At 30.9% G+C, this 27,362-nt stretch overlaps 1 protein-coding gene across 5 annotated transcripts in view; it reads right to left on the reverse strand.

The window, feature by feature from the left end:
• The window catches only part of LOC139481588 (sperm-specific sodium:proton exchanger-like), a 71,989-nt gene that overhangs the window by 17,771 nt on the left and 26,856 nt on the right, over positions 1-27,362 (reverse strand). For 4 of the 5 annotated variants that reach the window (XM_071265013.1, XM_071265014.1, XM_071265010.1 and 1 more), the window contains 18 exons: positions 24,500-24,661; positions 23,706-23,814; positions 21,049-21,192; positions 19,635-19,806; positions 18,541-18,622; positions 14,125-14,227; positions 13,582-13,660; positions 10,716-10,856; positions 8,519-8,616; positions 7,948-8,008; positions 7,411-7,665; positions 6,537-6,731; positions 5,725-5,926; positions 5,081-5,229; positions 4,375-4,500; positions 3,361-3,459; positions 2,784-2,963; positions 2,344-2,484 (listed from right to left, as the gene is read on the reverse strand). In XM_071265013.1, the coding sequence (XP_071121114.1) occupies positions 2,344-2,484; positions 2,784-2,963; positions 3,361-3,459; positions 4,375-4,500; positions 5,081-5,229; positions 5,725-5,926; positions 6,537-6,731; positions 7,411-7,665; positions 7,948-8,008; positions 8,519-8,616; positions 10,716-10,856; positions 13,582-13,660; positions 14,125-14,227; positions 18,541-18,622; positions 19,635-19,806; positions 21,049-21,192; positions 23,706-23,814; positions 24,500-24,661 (2,498 nt within the window). Of the gene's footprint in view, positions 1-2,343; positions 2,485-2,783; positions 2,964-3,360; positions 3,460-4,371; positions 4,501-5,080; positions 5,230-5,724; positions 5,927-6,536; positions 6,732-7,410; positions 7,666-7,947; positions 8,009-8,518; positions 8,617-10,715; positions 10,857-13,581; positions 13,661-14,124; positions 14,228-18,540; positions 18,623-19,634; positions 19,807-21,048; positions 21,193-23,705; positions 23,815-24,499; positions 24,662-27,362 lie in introns of all 5 variants that reach the window. The other variant, XM_071265012.1, reaches the window with a different exon arrangement.

The raw sequence follows: 27,362 nt of genomic DNA on the forward strand, positions 1-27,362 counted from the left end.
AAATAAATAAAGTTAGAGTTTTGTTTTTCTTATTTAAAGTATAAATGTGCACTATAAAATTAATTTTATTGAGATAATAAATACTATTCATTTATATTCAGAGAATGCATATGGAATATATTACAATTAACATCACAGATTAACAAGGATACAGTATTTTACCCTCTTAATTGAATCAATGCCTTCATCATATGCAATGGGTAGTATTGTAGCTTAGGATGTAATTGAATTGCAATGATAATTAAAATAGTGCCAGACCAGAGTTCTACCATCAACAAATAGTATAAAATATTCTAACTTCTATATTGAGATTTTTAAAGGTATTTGTTTTTACATATATGGCTTCTTTATTAATATTATACAGGGCCATAACTACATTGAGGCAAATGCCTCATGTTAGAAATTAAAAAAAAAAAAACTGAAACTGAAACTGAAACAAAAGATTGTCTTAATATCAAATTGTTTTCACGGAAAGTGTCTAGCAAGAAGCAAGTTCTCTTCACTCTCTGGGGTCGCCCCCGCATGTCAGTTTTCGTGATCCATTGTTTCTATTTTACTATTCAAAGTTGATGGTCTATTGTTTGTACTTCCGTGTCCCGGGTTTGTCTTTTGTTTATTTATTGTCCTATTATTTGACTATAGACTGAGTGTTGATTTCATTTGTAAACGTGTGGTTTTGAAATGTTGCATGCCCACCGATGTCCAGATATTGTGCGAGAGAATATTTTAAGAATAGACGATGCTACAAGAAACAGAAAAAAATGGTCGTTTCTGAATGGAGAATTGAACTTGATATCAAAGCATACAAAACTGGCTTTTTTTTGTAGATAAAACTAGATAGCTGACATGGTTTAAATTAAAGTAAGGTCACCAATTTCCAGATATCAAATAATTTGAAGAAAAAAAACAATAATGTATTGGCATATGACCTTTAACATTGAAGGGTTAAACTTGCATTAAGTCATGTCAGACCCTTTAACAGAAAACAAAGGAATATGGAGTAGATGTGCACAAAACTAATCACACACAAAGTCAATGCATAGAAAAAATACTAATGATAAATGGTCAAAGTTGCTGGAGGGTTCTTCAACAATAAAAGAATCATTAATACCAAGATGGTCCCTAGTGTTTCGACTTGAGCAGTACTAGTACTTACAGCATTATACGGCTCTGTCACTATATTTAAATCTTGTCATAAAAAAATCACAAGCACAATCTAAGACGAGTTCAGACAGACAGATCCAGTATTAATGATTATGAGAATTACGATTTTTGCTTTATCCTACATATCGGTCTTTTAATATTGTCCATATAATGTAAAAGTCCTAAATTATAATGAATCTATGTTTTTGCTTTGAGACCAGAATTTTGTGGAGAAAAAATAGCTAAAAATTAATTGCGTTTCAATGTCAGAAAGAGTCCGGGAAACGCTCAGAATGCACTATTTTGCGTTATTTTTCTCAGAGCTTCTGGGGGCCTTGGGCGGACCCCAGACCTGTAGCCAAATTTTTTTCGCATTGCTCCGCTCAGCTAATATATTTTGCCTCACTATTAGAAGAGGCTAGTTATGGCCCTGTTATATTACCAATACACAACTCATACAAAATCTTAAATAAAAAATATAAAGATAAAACTAAGTTGATAACAATTAGATAAATATCATAACATGAAACAATCAAACTTTTTTCAACAATTACAAAAACAACTGAACAGTAGAGTTTTCCTTTCTAAAGAACACATGTTTCATGTCTTTTTTAACTGTTGTTATATTTGTTAATATCTTTATTCCTAAATGTCAACCATTGTAAATGAAATGCAGGTCATGATTTCTCTTAATTCATTCTTATTTACCAAAACTATTTTTTGACAATAAAACATATGTTCTTAAGATGCTCTACTGTTTGGAACAATCAAAGCTATGTTGGTTACAAAAAACGATGTTAATGAATCTTTTTACTCACAAGAAGCTGTTTGAATATATATACTTTTAAAATGAAATTACAAGCACGACTGCCAAGACCCAATGCTTATAGGAAGTTAAATTTGATTTCTTCTAGATAAGCACTCAAATTGACTATTAAAATGATATTCTCTTGTTTACAGATAATGCTTTGTAATTGAAATTTATAAACTTATCGCTGTTAGGTTCAATTCATCTTTTCCATGCAAAACATCCTAAAATTTAAGTGAATAAGCCCTCAATTCACCCCTAACTAAACATAACAAAAAGTTAGAATATGTCTAAGATATTGAAAGCTTTAAAATGACTCTCATTAATTTAAGGGTATTTTCCCCAAATGATATACCTACTTGTATTCCACTTCTTCAACAAGTTTAACTTACCTGGTATGATGGCTGTTTCATAAGAACATTTGTAGCAACTCTATTAGCACAAACATGCCATAACCTATACTCCAAGGGTGGATCAATGTCATGGAAGTGATGGATGGCATGTTCCATATCATCTAGACTGATAAACAACAACTACAATGAGAGAAAAAATAAACAGCTTATCATATAGAGCTAGACTATTTCTGTTACTGGCATCTCATTATGCAGATTCTACTGGTTTAATTTCTGTTTTACTCACGTAGGGCAAGGCATCTATATAGAAGAATTTACAAGATAAGCTACCAGTGCAAAATGAAAACAATATTAATCAAATTGATTAAAATCAACTAGTTTATTGTTAGAAGTTAATAATTGTCACAATTATGGACTTTATGTTTAATAAATGAAAAAAAATACATTTAATAATAAATCAACACTATAATACAATTTACCTGGACAGCAGTTTCACAAATGACTGTGGCTGATCTTGGGTTTTTGGTCAGCAGACCCATTTCTCCTATAATGTTACCAGAGGTGAGAAAATCAATCAAGTGGGACTTAATTGTCAACTGTGATCCTGAAGGTTTGTCTTCCAGTATGATGGGTTTACCTGGCTGAGTAGTAGACTCCAACTGAAAAAAATTACAAATCAAGATTTATTTACATATGTTTATAGAAGTAACATTTGTATACATTGTACTGTTTTTTGATAAAAAAAAAAACAAACCTATAATTCCGTGGTTGTCATTTGTTGCTGCGTTACATATTTGTTTTTCATTGATTATTTTTTACAAAAATTACCGCTTAAGTTTTCTCGTTTAAATTGTTTTACATTTTTCATTTCGGGGCCTTTCAAAGCTGACTATACGGTATTGGCTTTGCTCATTAGTAAAAGCCATACAGTGACCTATGATTGTGAATTTCTGTGTCATTTGGTCTCTTATGAAGAGTTGTCTCATTAGCAATCATTCAACATCTTCTTTTTTGTATATACCATGAATAATAATGAAACAACCCCATATCACTTACCCTAACCATCCCAGAAACAATGATATAAATTCCACCAGGTGGGTCACCTTCATGTATAATCACATCTTCATAGTTGTAGGTGATTAATTTGGCCTTCTCCTGTAAACAAATATATCAACATTAAGTATTAAAATATGTATACTAAAATCAAACATTATAAACTTCATGGTTTTTAGCCTTTTAGTTATGATGATATCTTCTTTTTTTTTTTTATTATTATACTTCTTGTAACACTGTTTAAATAACAAAAAGATGATTTTTTTTAATGTTATTGGTTTAGATATTTCCCCCCTGATCTCATTTCATTTTGTAAAACCATTATACTTGAAAAATGACACTCTTTTAATAATGAATTCCTATAAACTCAAAAAAATATGGATTATATAGATTAAAGTTATTTTTTCCTTTGAGAAGAAACATTAATTGATAGAATTGGTTAAAACTCAATGACAGAATTGCTTTTTATAAATACTTTCGAAATACCAAATAAAATAGAGGAAACAGGACTAATTAATATACTTTAGAAATCCCCAAAAACACAATTGCCCTATCAAATTCAATATAATCATCTGCCCTTGATTTTAAAAGGATTTTTTTCTGAAACTTTTTTAACACGTTTAGCAACACTACTTTTTTTGATAGTTTAATCTATAAATTTAAAGTTTAAAAATATTTCTGTTGTATATTGAATAAAACTTGATAAATATTTGTTAAACCAAAAGGTATTTTTGCAACATGCCAGAACAGACGCTCAGAAAAAGACGCCTGATCTACGTTAAATCATTCTATAATGACATTTGACCTGAAAATGATTTTGGAAGACCGTCTGCATTTTTACACAATATTTGTTCCACATGAGAATATGTTATCATTTAGGTTTTTGGAGATAACACTTTCTTTATTTACTAAGAATAATCGGCAGGTTTATTCCTATCTTTATGTATTCTATGAGAGTAGCTTCATGTCTTAACCAGAAGACATTGTTTAACATTTTATCTGGAGGTATATTACTACCTTTATGTATTCTATAAGAGTAGGTTCATGTCTTAACCAGAAGACATTGTTTAACATTTTATCTGGTGGTGGTATAGGTAAACTAGGTGGTGCATTTATTAGTCTCTTCATCATCTCCTCAACCATCTACAAACATAAAATATAAAACATTAAATCTCAAAAACTAAACCTAAATTCTACCCACAAATAGCAAATATTTACTGATGCAAAAACTAATTCATCTCCAACTTCGAGTCAACAATTTTTGTACATATACATAAAACTGATCAAGTTCAACTCAAGTTTTTGACCATGACTTTCAATAAACAGTTTTTTTCCATGTACAAGACACACCTTCTAGCAGTATAGAATAGTTGTGTCAAATTTCTTACCAAATTCTTTAGTGTTTTAAGTTTTTGACCATGACTTTTAATGTAGAGTTTTCTTCCTTCTACCTGACAGATCTCCTAGAACTGGTGAATAATCAAGCCAAGTTTCCTTGCCTAAGTCAAAGGGTATTTATATCAAGAGAGTGGAAACAACTTGTGATGGACATACAAGCTGATTGCTTCTTTGGCATTGCGTCAATTAATCGGTGTGGCCCCAATTATAGCTTTTAACATTTTTCTAAATCTGGCACCATACTGCAAAATTGTACTACAACTAACAATTTAAATTAACACTAAATTCATCAGCCACAAAGAAAGCCTGCAAAGAGTCCTCTTACCTTTTCTAACTTGTGGCCATCAGCTTCTTCCAGAATACCATCCATTAATAGTTCATGTATGCCATCACGTAAACTATTTAGAACACTTCTAATAGCTTGTCTTGTTTTTATGGATAAAGCAATATCTGGATGTTGTTTCTGCAACATACCTACAATATATAATTTAAAATTATTTCATTTTCTGCTTCTTTTTTTTTTATTGTTACGTGGGAATTAGTTTTTACAGTGAGAATACCATCAAAATTATTAACCTGTAATTTCAATTCCTCTAGATCTGCTTAAGACATTGGTGGTACATAATGTTACACATGACCATATGTTGACATCTAGATGGTTTATTTTGTGTTGTTGGGTTGCCTTCTTATTGACATATACCCCACATCTCTTTTTATTCATGTTTAAAAATAAAAATGTTCATGACATATTTAACAACTGCATTTAGAATAAATTTCAGTTAGGGAAATAATTTCTAATTTAAGATTTTACATGCAAGAGTTAATATGCATGAAGACATGGAGTAAACATCAATGAAAAAAAAGCCAATGACAAAAAAAACCAACCAACTTATAAAAGTTTATCTAGAGGGCAAAATACAGTCAGTCCTCAACATTAGACAGTTGTTAATACAATATGTTAATACCTACCTAGACATCTAATAACATCAAGTCTGCCATTGTCACTGGCTTGTTTTAATGATTTAGCGATTTCCCTCTGATCAACCATGTGATCTATCAACTTTCTGACTTCTTCCTCCCCAGCTACATAACCACGCCCAACATCATACCCATAACTCAGCTGTTGACTTATCAATAACTTCATCAGACCAAGAAACAATGGCACCAATGGCTGAAATAATCCATAGAAATTTAAAAACACATAAGACACAAATAATATAATTTTAAATTTCAGTGGTGTTTTTAAAAATAAATAGAAAAGTTAAATTCTTTGCAGAAGAATAAATTTCAAAGGAATTTTGCAATAGAAGATGATTTGTGTTCCTAGGTGTTTATCTTTTTTGTCCTGCTAAATGAAATTTTTGTCTCCATGAAGTGTTTTTTTTTTTTTTTTTGCATAGTGAAATCGATTGACAACAATAAAGTAATTCAGTCAGGTAATTAAAACGTGTTTGACAACTCAAATTGTTATGATAAAACAATATTCAGTACAAATAGGAGTTAATTTTTCTTTAAAATATTAGTTGTTGGTGTAAACAATATTTTATTATGAATAATACAAGTATATTTTATAAACACATTCACAATTAGGATTCAGAAACAAGCAACACAATCTTATATTAATCTGTGTCCTTGAATAATAGTTGTTGTTTAATCAAAGTATTTTATTAGCGACAATAAGTTTTTTCAAAATATTAATCATACCTCCATTCCATTTTCGGGTTCATATAAAATAAACTAACAAGTGCCTATACAATCTGTATACAAGTGCCTATACAAACCTCTAGTAGCCTGAACAATCTGATGACTCTCAGTAAGATGAAGACCACCAGTACAATGTGTACAATGTGATGATTATTTCCATAGACAGATGGTAATGAGAAACTGAGACACACATCCACAATCCCAATAAATATGATTGCCAAACACAAATTGTTCCAACAAACTGTGAAGTAATACTTCTTTACAAGGACTATCTGGAAAAGGAAAAAAAAGATGTATTATTTATTTTGACTGATTGGTGATTGTCTTATACAAATTATTCTATAAAATATTATTCATACAAATACTAAATAATTTCATAAAAATTTGAAGTATTAATGCTCATGTTATTTTTTTTTTTAGATGAGCAGATTTGTTTACGGAGTGTGTCAACTTTAAGTTTTTCAGATAAATTTATTGATTTGGTTTTTATCATAAGTTAACAGGTAATAGAACACTTTTATTTAACAACCAAATATTGATGGCCTTATGCTTCCTTGTGCTTTACTGTCTATCTTAGATTTCCCATTATTCATCATAAAGACTAATGTTGCTTATTTAATCATAAATTCTCACTTCTGCCAATAGATTATTGTTGGTTTTTCTCAACGAGATGATTTTATTGCTTGAGTCCTATAAGACTACTGTAAACCAACTTATTTTTGAAGATACTTTATTTTGCGTTTTACCCTTTCTAGGCCACTTCACAGCTCCTTTCTAGGCCACTTCACAGCTATCTAATTTCATTTTTTACAATTACATTTGATGTAGATAAATAGGAGAGATCCAAGTTTTACCTATTCATAGCGATTTATATTTGCAATAATTTTCCTCTTGCAAAAGTCATGAAAATGAATTGGTTTACAGTATTTGCAGGTAAATATGTTATCTTACCTTAGCTACTGCTTCCACTATATAAAACGACACAAATACAACATTTAATGACCTGAAGATCTCCTTATGATCATGAATGGCGTCTAAATACTCGCTAATCACAGACAATGTCACATTAGCCATGTCCAAGGCAATTACACAGTACAGAAATATACTGAATGCTGCGTGTTTGAAGATTTTGTACAGAACTGTAAGACATGTTGACTTCGGTGGTTCAGGTATCAGTTCTACTACAAATCTTTTAAAGAACTTTTTCTGAAAAAGAAAAAGATTTACATATATGCTTATACTTCAGTAGGATTATTTAAGGAATTTAATGAAATTGATATTCACAATAATCTTCATTTAAATTTCTTTTAAATCTATCATCTATTAAGTTCCAAATATTTAGGCTTATGAAAGAAACTGGTTTCAGAGTACAAATGTATATTTTTGCACTTTTTCCATACAATGGCTTTATGCATTCTTTGTTCCCCAAAAGTTTTTTTCAAGCAAGACTTCTTTTAAATTAAAATTAGACAAGGTAATATTATTCACCAATTTTATGTAGATTTTGGGTATTTCCCAGCTTTTCTTCACATCTTCAACATCAACAAACCTGGAAAAAATTTAAAATAGCATATATTAAACATAAAATAATGAAATAAATGAACCTCATCATTTCCTAAGAACTGGTACTGTCTTTTCTTAATCATTAACTTCAACATTGACATGATTAAATTCCTATTGTTTCCTTGATTATTCTTTACAAATAAAATTGAAACAAGTGAAACCGTGAGCTACTGCTCACTAATGATACCTTGCAGCAAGTGGATAATTTTTATAGTGTAAAAATATGTAAATTTTGGTAAACAGTGATGAATCTGAAAATTATCACACTGTATAGCTGACTTATAAAAGCCCTGAAACTAAATTTCAGAAATTCTTGTATTGCAGTTCCTGAGAAAAATGTGACGAAAAATGTTCATGGGACATATTAGCAGACAGATAGATGAATGGACTGATGGATGGATGTATGGACAAACATAGGTAAAACAGTACACCCCACTTTTTTTTAAAGCTGGGGTATAATTAAAAGCGGGAACTATAATTAAAATGGGGTATTTACCTGCCCTTTTTGTCAGCAGCTATGTCAGTACATTCCTGTAATTTTCTAACACCTTCCCTGGATATCATTCCTTGTTCAAACTGTCTCCAATAACTCATCTATTGAATTAAAAGCATTTTGAATTTCAAAATTGATAGGTTTATATTTAAAGCCAGAAAATTCTACAAATACATGAATATTGTGACACATGTATTGCCATTTATATTCTAGCCAAAAAAATATTCCATCCAGAAAGATATTCAAAATCTGAGCAGTTTTGCTAATGAAAACAGTTTGAAGATGCTGGATAGTAATTCATTTTATTGCAGGAAAAATGAAACTGTTCTATAGAATGAGTATTTCTTTATCAGGCTATTTATATGTTTGCAAGTTCACCTGTCCTATTGTAATATCCTATAGGTATTGTCCTCTGTAGAGATTTTATTCAATGCATATAAGACCCCTGAAATTTCTCCTAGCACAGACCAACATTCATTGATTAATTATGTTGGTCAAAACATTTAACTCTTAGTAATTGAATAACTTTCTTTTCAGCCCCTTTCAGCACTATTGTGCTATTTCTTGGATGTCAAATTTTATTAGCGCCGGAAGCCTGAGAGTGAGTGCTCTGGAGAGAGAACCTTCAATCCTTCATGAGAATTTTTGGTTGAAACAAGTAAATGATGTTAAAGATTTTATTGAAAGTCATGACTTGAAACACAAATTTTCCAGCAATGACTTTATAAAGAACAATCATTTCAGGAATGAATTTCACTTTTTGTTTTCAAAAGTTTTGAATGTTAATTTTGACAAACTCTGCAGGAGAAATAATTGAACTGTAAACTATTGTTCATAAGTTATAATCCTGTTCAGTATTGTTGATTCTATTTTACAAATAAACATTGGCAAAAAATCATACCATTTCTTATCTTCTTATTTTTAAATATAAGCCTTATACAAACTGGAAAAAGAATAAAGAAGTCATATATGTGTATGATATTCTATAGATAAATAAGTTTCAAATAAAAAAAATTGAAGGCACTGAAACAAGTCTCACATTTTAGCTTGGCAAAACCCGAGAGCTTTTTAGTGCAATAGATAATGAAGCTATTATTAAAAGCTTTATAATTGAAAAAGCTGTTCCGAAATGTTTTAAAAACAGGGATAAACCAGTATACCCCACCTTCTTTTGGGGCATAGGTATAATAAAGTTAAAACACTAATACATGTCCATAAGCACCATGCCCTCCTTGCTCTTTTACAATGAACTGGAATCTAAATAATCCTAATATGACATTTATTTTTAAATGTTGTCATCACAAATTAATATTCAACTACCTTGAACCAAAAACTTTAACCTGATACAGGAGAGAAGGCCAGACACATGCACAAACTGGAAATCATTATTCCCCTACTATTGTAGGAGAATACTGAAGATTCATTTAACTTGTGGATTGAGGGAAAAAACATTCTGTGGAAACTGTGGATTCATTATTTTCTGTGGGTACCAATTTGAGTTGATTGCGGAAAACTTACATTTTCATGGATATTGGATTTGGTTGTTTCGCCAAAGTCTGGATTCAACCAGTCTGGATAGAAAATTTACAATTCGTTGAACATTTGAATCTGTGGTTCACCAGTACCAAAGAAAACCATAAAACTGGTTTTCAAGGAATAATAATGAATACACAGTATTTGATCTCATTATTGGCCAAAGTCTACATTCACATTTATCAAAAATTTGTACTCCATTTGAAATTTAAATTAAGTGGTTAATACTCCATTTGAAATTTAAATTGAGTGGTTAATATATACCCACAAAATCAACATAACTTGGTAGTCCACGAATATTAATGAATCTACAGTAATTGGTTAAATTAAATCTTTTAACGTTCAAAAACTTTATTCCAAAGAAAAGGAATAACTTACTTTTTCTGCTGTCAGCATTCTAAGTATAGCTGCGTTAGTTATATCTTCCAATTCCTTCGAGGAAAAATGGTATTTTTGTGTATATTTGATTTCAAGGTTTGGCCAAAATCTACATACAAGATTATGGAAAATTTGTACTTCATTAGACATTTGAATTGGTGGTTCACAAATACCCCAAAAATGAACATAAATTGGTATCCCACGAATAATACTGAATCCACAGTATTAAGTTACATATAATCTGTTATAAAATCAATCAATTTCATGTCAAAGAATGACAATAACTTACTTTTTCCGCCTTCAGCATTCTAAGTACGGCTTCGTCTGTCATATCTTTCATTTCCTTCCTAGTATACATGCAGGGTAACTTACAATCACAGTCAGGACATATGGCGTTAGGTCTAATGTCTAAAGAATCATCTATTTGTGCCTGGAAATATATATGTAGTGTAAGGGCTATTCCAGTAAAAAAGTATATGGGGGTTAGGGGAATTAAAAGGCACCCTTTTTTTAGTGCAATCATCAATATCATTGCATTTTACTATGCATTAGTTTTAAAGAAGATGATGGAATTTTATTTTTCCTTTGGATATCGATGGGAACTGTGTGCCACCAATACCACAGTGTATGCCACCCCATCAACATTGAAGCGGTTTTTTTGGAGATGACTTTCAAAATATTTGTCTTGTACTTTCATATCACATTGTAAGATTGAGATTTTCTTTTTCGAGCGGCAGCTTTCTTTTTTCATCAAATAGTAACAAACTGATTAACTCCAACATTAACTTTTTCCCAAAAAATGTTTGGTTCCAATTTGCCCAACTGTTTCAGAGGAAGCGCTGAATTTTTATTTGTCTTACAGATAAATGGAGAGACTTCGGGACAGCAGAATCAAATAGAAGCCTGGTATCATAAGAAAAGCACAAACAAACAGTAGCTCTGTACTTCTTAGCAAAATAAAGAGATTGCATTTAATACTAATATATATTTTGTAAACCATATTTGATCATTTTAATAAAATTCAAACTGCAACAATAATGTGTTAATCTATATTTCTTGTTACATAATAACCATTTACAATCCATTATTTGAATTATATGAAAGACATTGATAAATTAAAGTATTAAAATTTCAACCTGCTTTACTTTGAAGGACAATCTTATTACACCCCCTTTCCTAAAACCCTGGATCTGCCAGTGCAGATCGGTCAAGTATATTTCACTGAATGTTTATAAAATGCAACTCAAACAGTCAAACGGCAATTATAATGTTATCTTTTATATTTCTTGTTACATAATAACTATGAAGAATCCATTTAATGAAAGACATTGATAAAAGTGTTAAAATTTTAACCAGCCCGCTTTGAAAGACAATCTTATTACACGCAATTACTTCCCTTTTACTAAAACCGTGGATCTGCCAGTGCAGATCCGTCAAATATATGTCATTGACTTCATGTTAATAAAATGCAACTGAAACTGCAATAATGATGTATTTTTCTATATTTCTTGTTACATAATTATCCTAAAGAATACATTAAATGAATGATATTGATAAATTGTTAAAATTTCATGCTTTGGGGGAATACTATTACGCGCAATTACTTCCCCTTTCCTAAAACCCTGGATCTACTAGTGCAGATAGGTCAAATATATTTCATTAAACTCATGTCAATAAAATGCAACTGAGACTGCAGAAATATTATCTTCAATATTTCTTCTTACATAATAACCACAAGAGTGCACACACTGAAATGTCTCGCCTTCTTTACTAATCATTGATAGTATGTTGATAGTCCTAAATATAAAACTTTATTACAACTGTCACATAAACTTCACATTAACCAAGAAAGCCAAACATTGACCAATAAACCATGAAATTAAGGTCAAGGTCAGATGAACCATTTCAGAAAGACATGTACAGCTAACAATTCTTTCATACAACAAATATAGTTGACCTACTGCTTATAGTTTAAGAAAAACAGACCAAAACATTAAAACTTAACGCTGAGCAATGAACCGTGAAAATGAGGTCAAGGTCAAATAAAACCTGCACAACTAATATATAGATCATAAAATATTTCCATACACCAAATATAGTTAACATATTTCATATAGTATTAGAAAAAAGACCAAAACTCAAAAATTTAACTTTGACCACTGAACCATGAAAATGAGGTCAAGGTCAGATGACACCTGCTAGCTAAACATGTACACCTCACAATCCTTCCATACACCAAATATAGAAGACCTATTGCATATAGTATAAGAAAAACAGACCAAAACACAAAAACTTAACAATAACCACTGAACCATGAAAATGAGGTCAAGGTCAGATGACACCTGCCGGCTGGACATGTACACCTTACAGTCCTTCCATACACCGAATATACAAGACCTATAGCTTATAGTATCTGAGATATGGACTTGACAACCAAAACTTAACCTTGTTCACTGATCCATGAAATGAGGTTGAGGTCAAGTGAAAACTGTCTGACAGGGATGAGGACCTTGCAAGGTACGCACATACTAAATATAGTTATCCTATTACTTATAATAAGAGAGAATTTAACATTACAAAAAATTTTAACTTTTTTTTCAAGTAGTCACTGAACCATGAAAATGAGGTCAAGGACATTGGACATGTGACTGACAGAAACTTCGTAACATGACACATCTATATACAAAGTATGAAGCATCCAGGACTTCCAACTTCTAAAATACAAAGTTTTTAAGAAGTTAGCTAACACCGCCGCCGCCGGATCATTATCCCTATGTCGAGCTTTCTGCAACAAAAGTTGCAGGCTCGACAAAAATGAAGACATTAAATGAAAGCATGGATAAAAGTGTTAAAATTGTAAACTTGCTTTGTTTTGAGAGACAATACTATCACACGCAATTACATCCCCTTTCCTAAAAACCTTGGTTAAATATATTTCATCGAACTTACAATCCTGTTTAATCAAATTTGTTTGTAATTGAACTTAAACTAGACACTTTTAGATTTAGCTATGCATTTACTCACTTATTTGTTTTATTTGATTTTCACAGAAGAAACCAAGCATAAAGCATAGATCTAGCCTTATTAAAGTACCACCCCTGATTGTGATTTTTAAAGGGTCATTTAGATAAGATCAAGAAATTTTCATAAGATACCTCTTCATCTGTTGTTTTATAAGGATCTACTATCTCACTGGACTTCTCAACTGTATCCCAGTCAGCATCAGCTAAAAATCTAAATGGAGAAAAGATAAGATAGATATTTGCTATGAGAAATATAACACAAGTTTATTTTCAATGTGATTTTCTTTTCCACCAAAAATATCTATTGGGTGTCATTCTTATTTCTAAAAAATATCTCATATGTTTGTTTTCTTAGTTCTCTTTTTTGGTAGTTTTAACAGCACTCCATATCAATATTTCTAAATTCATTGTTTATAAGTTTTCACACTGTATACATTTTATCTTATAACGGAATCAGTTAGCAATTCTAGAACATTATAGTCTGTTTTATATTAAAAGTTTTATCTCTCATTAGGTCATATCTTAATTTTTTTTGCCATGTATACCTTTCTGTTTTTACATTATACTAACATCTTACAGAAGTGAGTATGCCAAAACTTAAAACTGTTCTGGTTTAATAAACTGAGTTATCTTTCACATATCTTGTAGATATCTTAGTGAGTTTTCATAGTTTACCTGTCTGTTTTCAACATATTCAGGGTTTTATCTCTAACATCTTGTAGAAATCTCAGCGAGTTTGCCATGGCCATTCTTTTGGCAGGTGATGTGTCACTCATTCCTGAAAATTGTTATATAGAAAGTTTAATTAACTGAACAAGATTATAAATAATAAATTTGTTTATTAAAGTGTCATATATTGATTGCAATAAAACATATACAACAATTGTAATATTTACACATAAAACAATCAATATCCAGTCATAAATACAGACTTATGAGACACTAACAGTATAAAACTTTATACAATAATGATCAATAGTTAAAAAAACTAAACATTACTCATTAAAATTGTTTCGTATACTTATAAAATTTTCCTATATTGTAGTTCTTATACTTGTAAAATTTTCTTAAATCAAAGTTTTTAAAAACAAATTAAAAATCTGATTATATATAATAATTTCTTGACTATGGTTAAAATAGACATATACAATGTAATATAAGGCTTTAAAATTATTGCCTGTATTAAAATGTTTTACTGGTAAAAATATTTGCGTTAAAGAACAGTTGTAAATTCTGATTAAAATATTTTTACTATGAAAATAACTTTCTTCGAATAAAAAACTTATGTAATATTTTACACAAATAGTGTTGGATACTTTTAAAAAAAGTTCATGATTTGTATAAATTTATCATCCATATTAAGATTGCTTAAGTGATCAATATATTTAGAGCATTCGGAAAATAAATTATACCGTAAGTCACTATAAGTTCACAATTTCAAGAAGGAAGTGTTTTTCATTTTCTACACAACCAAGGTTACAAAACACACAGAGTCTTTCTTCTACCGGAATAGACGGCCTGGAGTATCTGCCGATCTCGTAGGCCAAGGGTAGTGCACAGGACATAAACAGAGCCATAGTTCCGGTGCCTGGCAATATTTAGGCAAACATACTGTTTAGTTTTTACATTGTTTTTAAACAGTCTAAATGTGCGTAATTTATTACCATTTTGTATATTGCGCCTATCATTGAAAAGTTCTCTGTGCCACTCTGTATTGTCGAGTTCTACCAATTTTTTCAATAACGGTTCTCATTTTTATGGAATGAGACAAGTCGTATACAACATCTCTAATGTTTAAACTATTTACAATTTTGTCAACTTCAAAAGCCCAGCCCTTTTTCTTCCTAGATGTCCATTTTAATATTTTATATGAAGTTCTATTTTGTTCGGTGCGAAGAAGTCTACACAATAGCCTACAGTAATGTATTCGTTGTTTTGTGTGACAAGATGTCCATCCCATATCACTGCGAGTAGCTACTTTCAAAGTCAGTTTTCCAACAGAGAGAAAATATTTGCAGGCTCTGTTTTGTACAGCTGAAATAGCATCAGGTGCAATTAAAGCTATGTGAGAGGTCCTTAATATACACAGAAAACAATGTCGGTGATATGATACAGCCCTGTTTCACACCGCTCTCTACGTTGAAACACGAGGTATGGTCATTGTTAACACGAATAGTACATTTGACTTCCTTATATAAAGACTCAATTGCTGCTAAAAAATTTCCACGCACACCAATTTTCTAAAGTTTATACCATAATAAGTTAGGCCAAATAAAAAAGCATGTGTGTTTCCTGTTTCCCTACCTACCCTATATTTTAAGCTTAGAAATAGCCTACCCTAGAGTTTTTTTGGTCATTTTTCAATAAGCACTGTTAAAGTCAGGATTTCTCTCCCATAGCCTCAATGTAAAAAAAAATGGTAAAATAAAAAAAAATCCCTACCTACCTACCCTATTTTTTTCAAAGATGAAACAGGAAACACACATATTATTTTATTTGGCCTTATGTTGTACGGTGTCAAAAGCGTTGCGCATGTCTACAAAACACACATGTCGATTTTCTAGAAATTTTACAATCGTTTAAGATGGAATATAGAGAATGGATATGTTCTTCAAAGCTTCAACCTCTCCGGAACCCATTTTGTTCGTCCCATGAAACCTTGTTTTTCTCAAGCCAGGTACTTAGACAGTGATTGAGAATATTGCAATAAATTTTGCAAGGCACTGAAATTAAAGTTATCCCCCTGTAATTCAATGGTTGTCTTTCATCATCTGTTCCTTGTCTAAGAATAGGGTTTATGATTCCACTAGTTCACTGAGTTGGAACTTTACCAATGTTGAAACACCCACTTATAATTTGGAATAAAAGATTTACTGCAGTGTCATTTTTCAAACTTGTCTATTCCAGCTGCCTTGCGCAACTTTGAACGTAATACTGCCTGTAAAACTTCCTCACTGGAGATAGGTTCAACGGCGAAACATCGACTTCAGTATTAAATGTAGATTCTTCAAGGTCTGAGTCACTGTTACCATTTTGATGGAATAGTCTGAAAATTGTTTTTCCATTTGTTAAGTACAACATTTTTATCCATTGCCTCATTCCATCCTCGTCCACTATAGCTAATGGTATACAACGTTTACGGTTACTAGTGATGCCTAAATTTCCTATTGACTTCCAAAAGTCACGTTGATTAGTCTCATCGAGTTTGTCTTCAAGTTTCTGTCGCTCTTGACGTTGAAATTGTCTTTTAAATTTTCTGTTTAAGCGATCAAAAGTTTTTCTTTCTATACAATATTCTTCCTTCAGTTTACGTTTTGTACAGTTCGGACCGGTGAAACGTAACCATTTCTTATCGGATTTGCATACGCTCTTCCATTGGGCTGAAAGATCTTATAACACATTTTCTTACGTTTATCATGACCAGCAGCATTGTTATGTTATTGATTTCAAATTTAACTAAATCCTGAAACTCATCATATGCATTTTGCACGTCATTTGATATTTCTATATAATTTTCAATTTTCTCAATTGTTTCAATTAATTTCACCTGAATTTCCTGATTCAATAAGAAATCACTAGGAACCGTAAAATCTAAAACCATCAACAGTTAAAAACTCATCTACACGTAAAAATGTTTCACATATACATAAAATATCACAATTCGAATAATTTAGCAGTTTCTCGTGGAATATTGAGTTGTCATTTGTTTTGGTGGACAATCCCCTGCAATTCCATACACTAAGCCGCAGTATGTCCTATGTTTCTTTAGATAACAGTCGATTTCCTAAGAACTTGAAATTCTTTTCCTTGCCCATTTCTTTGAATACAGTTCTAACGGTACTTTGAAAGTTCCTCGTTTCTGGCGACATGTCATTCTCAATGTAGACATTAGCATAAATACAATTGTTTTTATACATTCGACATCTCTTCACACATTATGAGGTTTTAGCATGTATCTTGTAAGAATTTTGTATGCCATAAAGCAAGATAATCATAAAAGTCATACATTGACCAAGAGTTTCTAAGTTTTTACATCATTTTGTATCTGGTGAAAAGACATCTCATTGGCAATCATACCACATCTTTTTACAATACTTCTAAAAAATGTTGAACCTTTTAGCCACAAATTCTCTCTTTTTCACAGTGATATTGTTGGCTTTTTTCAAAACTACCTCTTCCCTTTTTTATCGGGAAAATATGCATCATTTTCCTCAAATTGGGAAATTTAAAATAAACCATGAATTTGACTGAAACTTCAATTTACAGACCAATTTTCAAGAGTCAAACCCTGCTTTAAAATAGGACCCCATTTTGTCAGTGATGAAACATAAATAGGCCCTCAAATATGTGCACATATAGTTATTTTAGACATGTAAATTGTTTAAATGAGTGTTTTTCAGTTTGTATTCATGCACAATTCCTACTGAGACTGCACTGTTTGGGAAAAAAGTTGTCTTTTTGGGAATAATTTTGAGCCATTTTTTTTTTGCAAATTGGGATACCTCTACAGGGGAAAAAGCCTTTATTCTCCACTAATTTAAGGCAAACAATATCACTGTTTCAGCATAGTGATATAATATCTACACTCTGATAACATGAATTGAACCATGCATCCTGGCATTACATGGACACAGAAGAAGAACAAACATTTGTAACAGTTATTATATATTTAAAATGTGTCTGTAAGACTTCTCTTTATATATTTGGGTATAGATATGTTTCATGGGCAATATATGCTAAATTTTCATAAAAAATAACTATGATGTCGAAAAAATCGTAAATGATCTACTTCCTGATAATACTGTCACCTTTGATATATGTCAATAAAATAGCATTGTGTTATAAAAGTTTTGAGCATGAAAACTATAGAAAGAATTGTAAGTTAATTATATGTTCATACACCAAACAGAAAATAATTGTATACCATTGGAGGAAAACAAGTAAAATATAACACTGTTAATCAATCACAATGATTTGTTACTAGCTTTCAGACATTCTTCCTTGAATGCTTTAAATTATGAAATTTCAAATTTATGTAATTCAAAATTTAAACACCAATTGTCAAATAACATTATCAGCTGTAAAACTTACCTAACAACTTGAGTAGTCCAACAACTGTTGTAGAATTTATCAGTAAAGTTAGAAACACAATGCCTGATACATGTACTAATACCTAAAAATATAAAAGGATTTATGTTAATTTGTTTTTTAGGGGGCATTTCTCTCTCTTTCAGTCATGTTTTTTTTTCTGTAAAAGAACACATTTTTAATTGAAATAATTCATTTATAACCATTGAAATATTATGAGCTTAACCTACTTACTGTCTTTGCAGTAAACCAGAGGGTAGTGATTAGATTCATCACACAAGCTCCTCTCTAATTAACAAATTAGTAAATTGCGAAGGTTTTTTTCCGATTTATAGACAGATTGTATCTGTTGAAATTTTCAGATGTATCATTTAATTCAATGTGCAAATGGTTGACAAGCTGAACAATTTTTGTATTATACACAGCAATGCCAATGGTTACGTTGCTGTTCACTACTTTTTAAGTATTGCTTATATCAAACACAATGGTTACGTTGCTGTTCACTTCTTTTTCAGTATTGCTTCTATCAAACAAAATTTTAAGTAGGGGTGAATTATCATGCCAAGTTACATAACTCCTGCTCTAAGAGACATAATTTTTATCTAAGGTTTGAGTATTAACGTTGATCAACGTTATTGAGTTTGACCTTCACTGTAGGGTTTCTTATTTGTACATGCAACACCTCTAAAAAGTGGTACATTGTATATAATCATAAGTCTCATTACTAAAACTCTTAAGGTTTGAAAGTTGGAGAGTAGCATTTATTCTACATACAAATATGAGTGACTAAGTTGAACTAAGTTATTGACCTTGACACTAACTGTAGGTTTTTCCTCCTTGTATACGCACCACAATTTTTAGTAGAGGTGAATAATAATGTCAGCTTTTGTTACCAAAGTCAATGGGGTTTGAAAGTTAAAGAGAAGAAAGGAACATATATAGGACTGATACAAGGCTGAACTAACTGGTTACTCGAGGCTTTCTATCAGTCGATCAATGGGGGCCATAAATAACCCAAAATTAACCCTTAACTGCTCAACATAAACCACAGCTGTTACTTTAGTTATGAATATAAAACTAATTTTGAAATCATTTACCCTGACTCCTACTCTCTCCTGGTCAATAGTATCATGGTGTGCCACTTGTAATGCCAGCGCCAGACTTACAGCACCACGTAATCCTCCCCAAGTCATCACTATACCTTCCTTCCACGACATACCATATCCAGTATGGCGTAATATAGGACTAAATATAGCTATCACTAGACCTCTGAAACGTAAAAAGACATTAGTCATCACTATACCTTCCTTCCAAAACATACCATACCCAGTATGGCATAATATTGGACTAAATATAGCTATTACTAGACCTCTGACTTGTAAAAAGACAAAAGTCATCACTATACCTTCCTTCCAAAACATACCATATCCAGTATGGCGTAATATAGGAATAAATATAGCTATCACTAGACCTCTGAAATGTAAAAAGATAAAAGTCATCACTATACCTTCCTTCCACAACATACCATATCCAGTATGGCGTAATATAGGACTAATATAGCTATCACTAGACCTCTGAAATGTAAAAAGATAAAAGTCATCACTATACCTTCCTTCCACAACATACCATATCCAGTATGGCGTAATATAGGACTAATATAGCTATCACTAGACCTCTGAAATGTAAAAAAGACAAAAGTCATCACTATACCTTCCTTCCACGACATACCATATCCAGTATGGCGTAATATAGGAATAAATATAGCTATCACTAGACCTCTGAAATGTAAAAAGATAAAAGTCATCACTAGACCTTCCTTCCATGACATACCATATCCAGTATGGCGCAATATAGGACTAAATATAGCTATTACTAGACCTCTGCAAAATAAAAAGAATAGGTTATCACGCCTCAGAATTGTATAATTTCAGTTTGGTTCTTGTAAATCCTTGGCTTTCAAATATTCATAAGGCTTTAAGAGTTCCCGATGAAGGTAAATCCAGAAAAGAGCTTTGAATGATACATTAAGTTTATAATGTGTTTTTTTTATTTTTTGACTGCAACTATTATCAACATTTTGTTGACAGCTTAATAATAGGTATTCAGGCTCCAATATTGCTAGTTTTGAAATGGATATGACAATCAATTTTCTTGGATTTAGGAAGTCTATACACATATTGACAGCAATGCTTGTAGTTCTACAATGCAATAACTAACAACATACACAGATATATGTCTGGCTTGTTTTTAATTTTGATAATTTGATTGTATAATGCAAAATTTGAAATGATGGAAATGAGATCCATCAACGTTAAAGTAACTTCATACAATATATCATAGACAATGAGTACCATAAGTTGTTTCCCTTACACTGACCTAATCACAAACTTTACAAATTGTTAAACCACTATTAAAGCCACAAGATATTCAAGTCTCATTTCTGCCACACTGTCACAGACAGGACACGAGTCTTTACTTTCTACCTATTCTCAAATTTTAAATTAACATTACCTGATAACAAAAATTCCAAAATACAGCGAGAACATGTAAAACCAATCCAATCCATGAATTTCAAATATGGCCTTCTCTGATATCACCATGCCAACAATGATGAAGATCAAGGTGTTAGCTATGTAGGCTAAGGTTTCCCAAAATCTGAAATATAGAAATAAAAAATGTTTTAAACTTATTTCAGTATTATTTTTTACTCGTTTTTTTGTTGGTTTTTTTTTTTTTTGATTCATTGATACAGTCGACTCTCTTTATGTCGAAGTCAGCCGGACCAGAGAAATATTTCGAGATACACGTAGTTCGACTCAAACGAACACCAGAAGTTCGACAATCTAAGGGACACAAGTCTTGCTTAGCTTGGTAAAGCTAAAATAAATCCGGGTGAATATGGCAAGGGATCGATATTCTAGTATCAGATCGATGTATTTGTATGTCACAGTCTTTTATTTTTACTTATTCAATTGTTTCAATTAATAAAAAAAATCCTATGGCTTTTCCAAGAGAGTAATTTCCAATAGACAGTTTCGTAATTCAGGTCGCTAATAGCTGACAAAATTGTTTAATCTCGGATACAAGAGATTTCAGAAAATTTTGATTTCTATTCATTTTGTTTTATCTCACTCTTTCTTTTCAAAAGAATATATAACAAGATTAAAGACGACGTTTGAGTAGTTTTTAGGTGATCATCAACGGAAGCCATAATCCTCACTTTATACACACCCAAGCTCATTAGTGTAAATCACAAATTTATTGTTTTGTAAACAATTTAAATACTTTTTCATGAACATTAACAATGTATCACTAAATATTTATGAAAATTCTATAAAAGATAATCTTAGGTAAACACTCATGGAAATAGCATGTCATAAAACAATACAGTGGTCAGTGACCGGAAATTTAATTACACGTGTATTGTCAAATTAACTCTTCAATCCATTTAAATCCCGGAGGTCATATTTTGACATATGTGTATTAGTCCGAGATAAAAAATGAATTTTGAATGCTTTTGTTAACCTTGGGACCGTAAATTAAGTTCGACTCAACCGAAATTTCGACTCATCCAATTTCGACTCATCAGGAGTTGAAATTACATACTTTTGTATGGAATAAAGTTCAGGACCATGTGAAAACTTCAACTCATCCGAAAATTCAAGTCAACCGAGTTCGAGAAAACGAGAGTTAACTGTATATATATTCCACTTTTTTGTACAAATTTCCACATTATTAATCCTTTTATCTAGAAAAGTTTTAATACTTAAATATTTATTTTGTGGGTTCATGTTTTATATTTTTATCACTGTCTGTGTGTATATTTCGTTTAACATGTGATGTAAAGCGCTTTGAGTAATATTGTTTTAGATTTAGCGCTATAGAAAAATTGAAATAATAATAATAATAATAATTTTAATTAGATATGGACCTATCAAAAGAATGACTGAAAGTGCAATTTTGTCAAAAGCGTGCTAATTTCAGCTAACATCTTCTGGGTTCGCAATATCTCCTCTCCCTTCAATAAAAAAGGTTCTGGGTAGTGCCCAGGAAATTATGAGAAAACCAGAATAAAATAAAATTCTTAGGCAAGTTTCACAGACTTTTGTCAATCCATTTCCCTGGAAGGGAATGATCACTTTGAAAATGCTTTTTTCTGCTTTAAAGTGAAGTTTACTCTGTAGCTTAGAAATTGCATGTCTCTTTTTGGAGACATCATAAATGGTTATCTCCCAATGAATGTAATAATATAATTTGGGAATGCTTGGATCTTTATTTGATAAATTTGACCATAAAATCATTTGTTATCTCCCATGAATGTAATAATATAATTTGGGAATGCTTGGATCTTTATTTGATAAAATTGACCATAAAATCATTTGTTTGATATTCAAATTTCTTTTCCAACTGATTAATCAATCTTTTCAAGTTTAAAAAGTGTTTTCATTTCATCATAAATTATTGAAAATTGATAATAAAGGAATGCTGGTATCTCAATGTTCCACTCTTTGAGGGTAGATTCAACCTTTTTTCCAACTGATTTATCAACCTATTTCAAATTTGTAAACTTATTCATATTAATATTTAAAACTATTAAACAGATATTACGAAAAATTTGCATCCTGATTTCCCACTTCTATTTGGATATAATTGACCAAAAGGTAAACCTTATAAAAACAAATATTTTGAAAACTTAATGTGTAGAATAATGTTTCATGGTTAGCAGTCTTGAATTAACATAGATAGAAGTTCAAAATTTGTTTCATGATATTGAATTCAAAAATCACTTAATACAATATGCAATCTTTCCAAAAATTTAAAAAGAATCAAAGCAAATCTAAAATATTCACCTACATTTAATTTAGTTTTTTTTCATTCTAATTAAATTTTTGAAATTACTGACATGTGAAATGGACTCCTTGCCAGCTTTTATTCATATAGAACCTTAATTACATAAAATACCAAACCTGTCCAAAATAATCAATTTCTAAAAAGAACAAAACTCTTTGATGGAAAGGTTATACTGATTTAAGGTTCAAGGACAGCATGTTTACATGGCATGTGTGATTATTTTCTTTACATGACACTAAAAGTGATATTTTATTTTAAGTTTCAAGCATTTTGCATGTTTTGCAATATATGCAGGGTGATACATCTGGTATTTTCACCTGTGTAAGAATTTCTCCACCTCTGGACTGATCATTGTTTTCTCTGCAGACATTCTGACGCCAAGTACCACAACTGCCAACACTCCAGACACTTTCAAAAATTCTTCTCCTAAAATAAAATAAATACAAGAAATATCAAGGCTGATTAAAATGTCAGATTTTGGTGTCACTCAGTTTTTCTTCATTTATCTCAATTATTAAATATCAAGGATGATTTCGCTCTCAGCATAAACACTAATTTTATCAAATGAACTGAGGAAAACCACATCATTCAATTGAAACATTTGATAATTCTTATCACTCTCATACACGAGTTACTAAAAATACCAGTACCATCATAACCGTTGAGCTGTTTAGAGAAAATGGCACTATTTACAAATTTGTAATGACATACTCAGGATACTGCTAAATTTTCTAAGTTTTTTTTTTTTTTTTATGTGATGGCAGATTGCCCCTAGCTTATCTCCTAATACATTATGCCAAATAAATAGCAATTTTGCCATTTCCAGGATCATTATTATAAATCCTTGCAGTCATGCATGATTAATATAACTGATAAGGATATTGATATAAGTTAATTGAATGGCAGTGCTCATGAAACAATTCTCACCGGATCATCAAGCAGGTTGTTTCAAAATTACAAACAAACAAACAAGTTTAGATGGTTTGAATGTCATGTATGAGTTGTTCATATATTTCTTCTCCATATATTTCAAGGTTTCTCAATCTCTTTTTTTCCTATTGCAAAAAAACAATACCCCACATCTTTTATTTAAATTCTAAATTTATCTTACCAATATAGTATGTCAAATATGTTGAAGCTAGTGTGATTGTGATTTCTATCAAAGCATCATTGAAAACTCTGGACAGGAAAAATAAAGTACATTTTGCCATGACGTAGCCCCATAGAGGTCCTAAGAGAGCTACTTGTAAGAAGTACAGCACTATTTCTCCACCTATAATAAAGTAGAAGGTCAATACCCCTGTAGTCAATTTTATTTAAACAGCTAAAAAATTGTTTTTTGTTTTTTTTACAATTTCTAAAAATTAATACAGTTACATATAAGAAATACATATCAGATAAGCCACTTTGAATGTATCTGTCCATTGACAGTTATTGTTTTTCTGTATGAAAATCCCAGAAAGAATTTGTGTTATGTTAAATCTTTGGTTATCCCTCTCATTTATTTTCAACTTTAATGCAGACTAAATACCAATGAATGCATATGGTGACCTTGACTATATCGATTTACACAAACGTTGACCTTAATTATATCACTACATATAGATAACTCTGTGTTGTTGGGTATCTATCTGTCTTATTATTAACACTTGACATTATCCAATCAACAATCAAAATCAATTATTATTATTTAATTTACATTTTCAATCATTAAAAGATATGCTATTCTATCAGATTTGTAAGAATCATGAATTTGCTATTAAATATTAGTCATTCAGTGAAATAATGTATTTTTAGATATTATTTTGTCCTGAATATGTATGAAATATTTGCTGCAGGACATACACAGATAAAGCAAACAATAGTAATTTATATATCCTTTAAATGAGACAATTTTATCACTTCATAGCCAAAATAACAACAAAATAAACATGTAACACATTTTTCTTTCATGAGTCTCGAGTAATAGTATTTTATAAGTATGTAAAGAATAGAATTAAAAAGTTAATCAAATTTCTACGAACATGCAATGCACAAAACTACCCTAATAAATTATGCATTCACAGATCACCTTGTCGCTGCACTAATTATAGATTTGCTTATTCATGCAAAACATGCAAAAATAATATAACTATAAAATTTCATTTTAGGTCACGAAATACTATTTGACAGATGCTAGATAATCGTAGTAATTATACTGGGAGCTCTTCACTATATCTGTTGTAAATACAAAATCAATTTTCACAGCTTGGACTTTTGAAGAATTTATACAATCTTTTTAAACTGTATTAATGCCTGCAAGTTGTATAAGGAAATAAACAGATTTATGCATCATAGAATGTTTGACTGCACAAAATCTTGTATTTATGTATTACAATATAATAACAAAAATTAATCCCTGATCATTATACAAAAACTGTAAAAACAAATCATACCATGCATACGTAAAATATTCTGCATATGTATTGAATTTTTTATTATTGGAGAAATAAATCATGTTTTCAAAACTGACCTTTTAAGAGAAACCTTTTTAAAATAATGTCATGTTACCTCCTACAATGTTTAAAAATCAAATGAAAAAACTTGCTGTACAGCATAAAGATATTTATTACGTCTAAGTAAATTGATGCATCATGCTTTACATTAGTGCATTTTTTAATCAAGGAAAAGTCATGCATTAGCTAATTTGCAGATTCAAACTTACAAGCAAAAAGATTGCAGTTCAATCCTGAAGTCTGAACAACAACCCTCAGCCATTTCATACATTATTACAAGCAATTCTATAAGAATAATATTATCGAGCAAACAAATAGCTTTCCGGTTATAATAAAATCTGTCTTAAAACCCAGCTATTTTCCAATGCTAATGCTTGATATCTACCAAAAAAAAAAACATTCTACCCATCAAATAAGCAAGCAAATTTTCAGCTAAAATCTCAAAGAATAAAATCTTACCTATTTCTATTTAAGTAAAAGTTTCAAGAATATAAATAATAAACATCAGTGCTAAAATATAAAAATGTGGAGAAAACAGAAAGGAACAGACAGAACAAGGACTGGACAACTGAAAATCTACAAATTAAGGTGGTATGGGAGTCTAAAATAAAAATGATAGAATTTGTTCATACTTTGCCAAAACGTAGTATCTATTGATATATGTTGAAAAATATAATAAAATGATAGGTCACCGTCCATTTTCTCAAGCTACAGGACGTGACAAAATGACACATTTTGTATTTTGACCTTTGGTTCTCTGTTTTTTACAATCCAAGATGGAGGAATACACCCATACCACCTTAAGTCCTATATAAACCTGCTTCATTTGTCCAAAGTCAGGAACCTGTGGTTCAGTGGTTGTCATTTGTTGATGTGGCTCATTAGTGTTTCTCATTTTTTTTTTATAAATATAAGATTTTCCTGTTTGAATGGTTTTACAATAGTATTTTTGGGGCCCTTTATAGCTTGCTGTTCAGTGTGAGCCAAGGTTCCGTGTTGAAGACCGTACTTTGACTTACCAGTATAATGGTTTACTTTTACAAATTGTGACTTGTATAGAGAGTTGTCTTATTGGCACTCATACCAGATCTTCTTATATCTATATACTATGTAAACATTGAAAGCACCAAGATTATATAAAATCCTTGGTCTAGTTCCTGAGGGTATGTAGATTAATTGGGGGCTTCATCATTTACCAAATATCTCCTTTTACAGTTAGTTATCATTGACAGATTTATCAAACATTTTAAGCACATTTGCCCAGGGAACTGTTGTTAAAATTTAAAACCCTTATTTGGCATACATATCAAACAGCTTATATGATATCAAACATGTGTAGTAAGTTTTAAAGTTGATGTGTTCACAAAATACCTTGAACCAAATTTTTAACCTGAAATAGGACTAACAGATGGACACACAAACAGACAAAAATAATGCCCCTTTACTATACATCTTATCGCTAATCCCGGGTGACCCGGC

This window comes from Mytilus edulis, chromosome 7, assembly GCF_963676685.1.
Source record: "Mytilus edulis chromosome 7, xbMytEdul2.2, whole genome shotgun sequence".
NCBI lineage: Eukaryota > Metazoa > Mollusca > Bivalvia > Mytilida > Mytilidae > Mytilus > Mytilus edulis.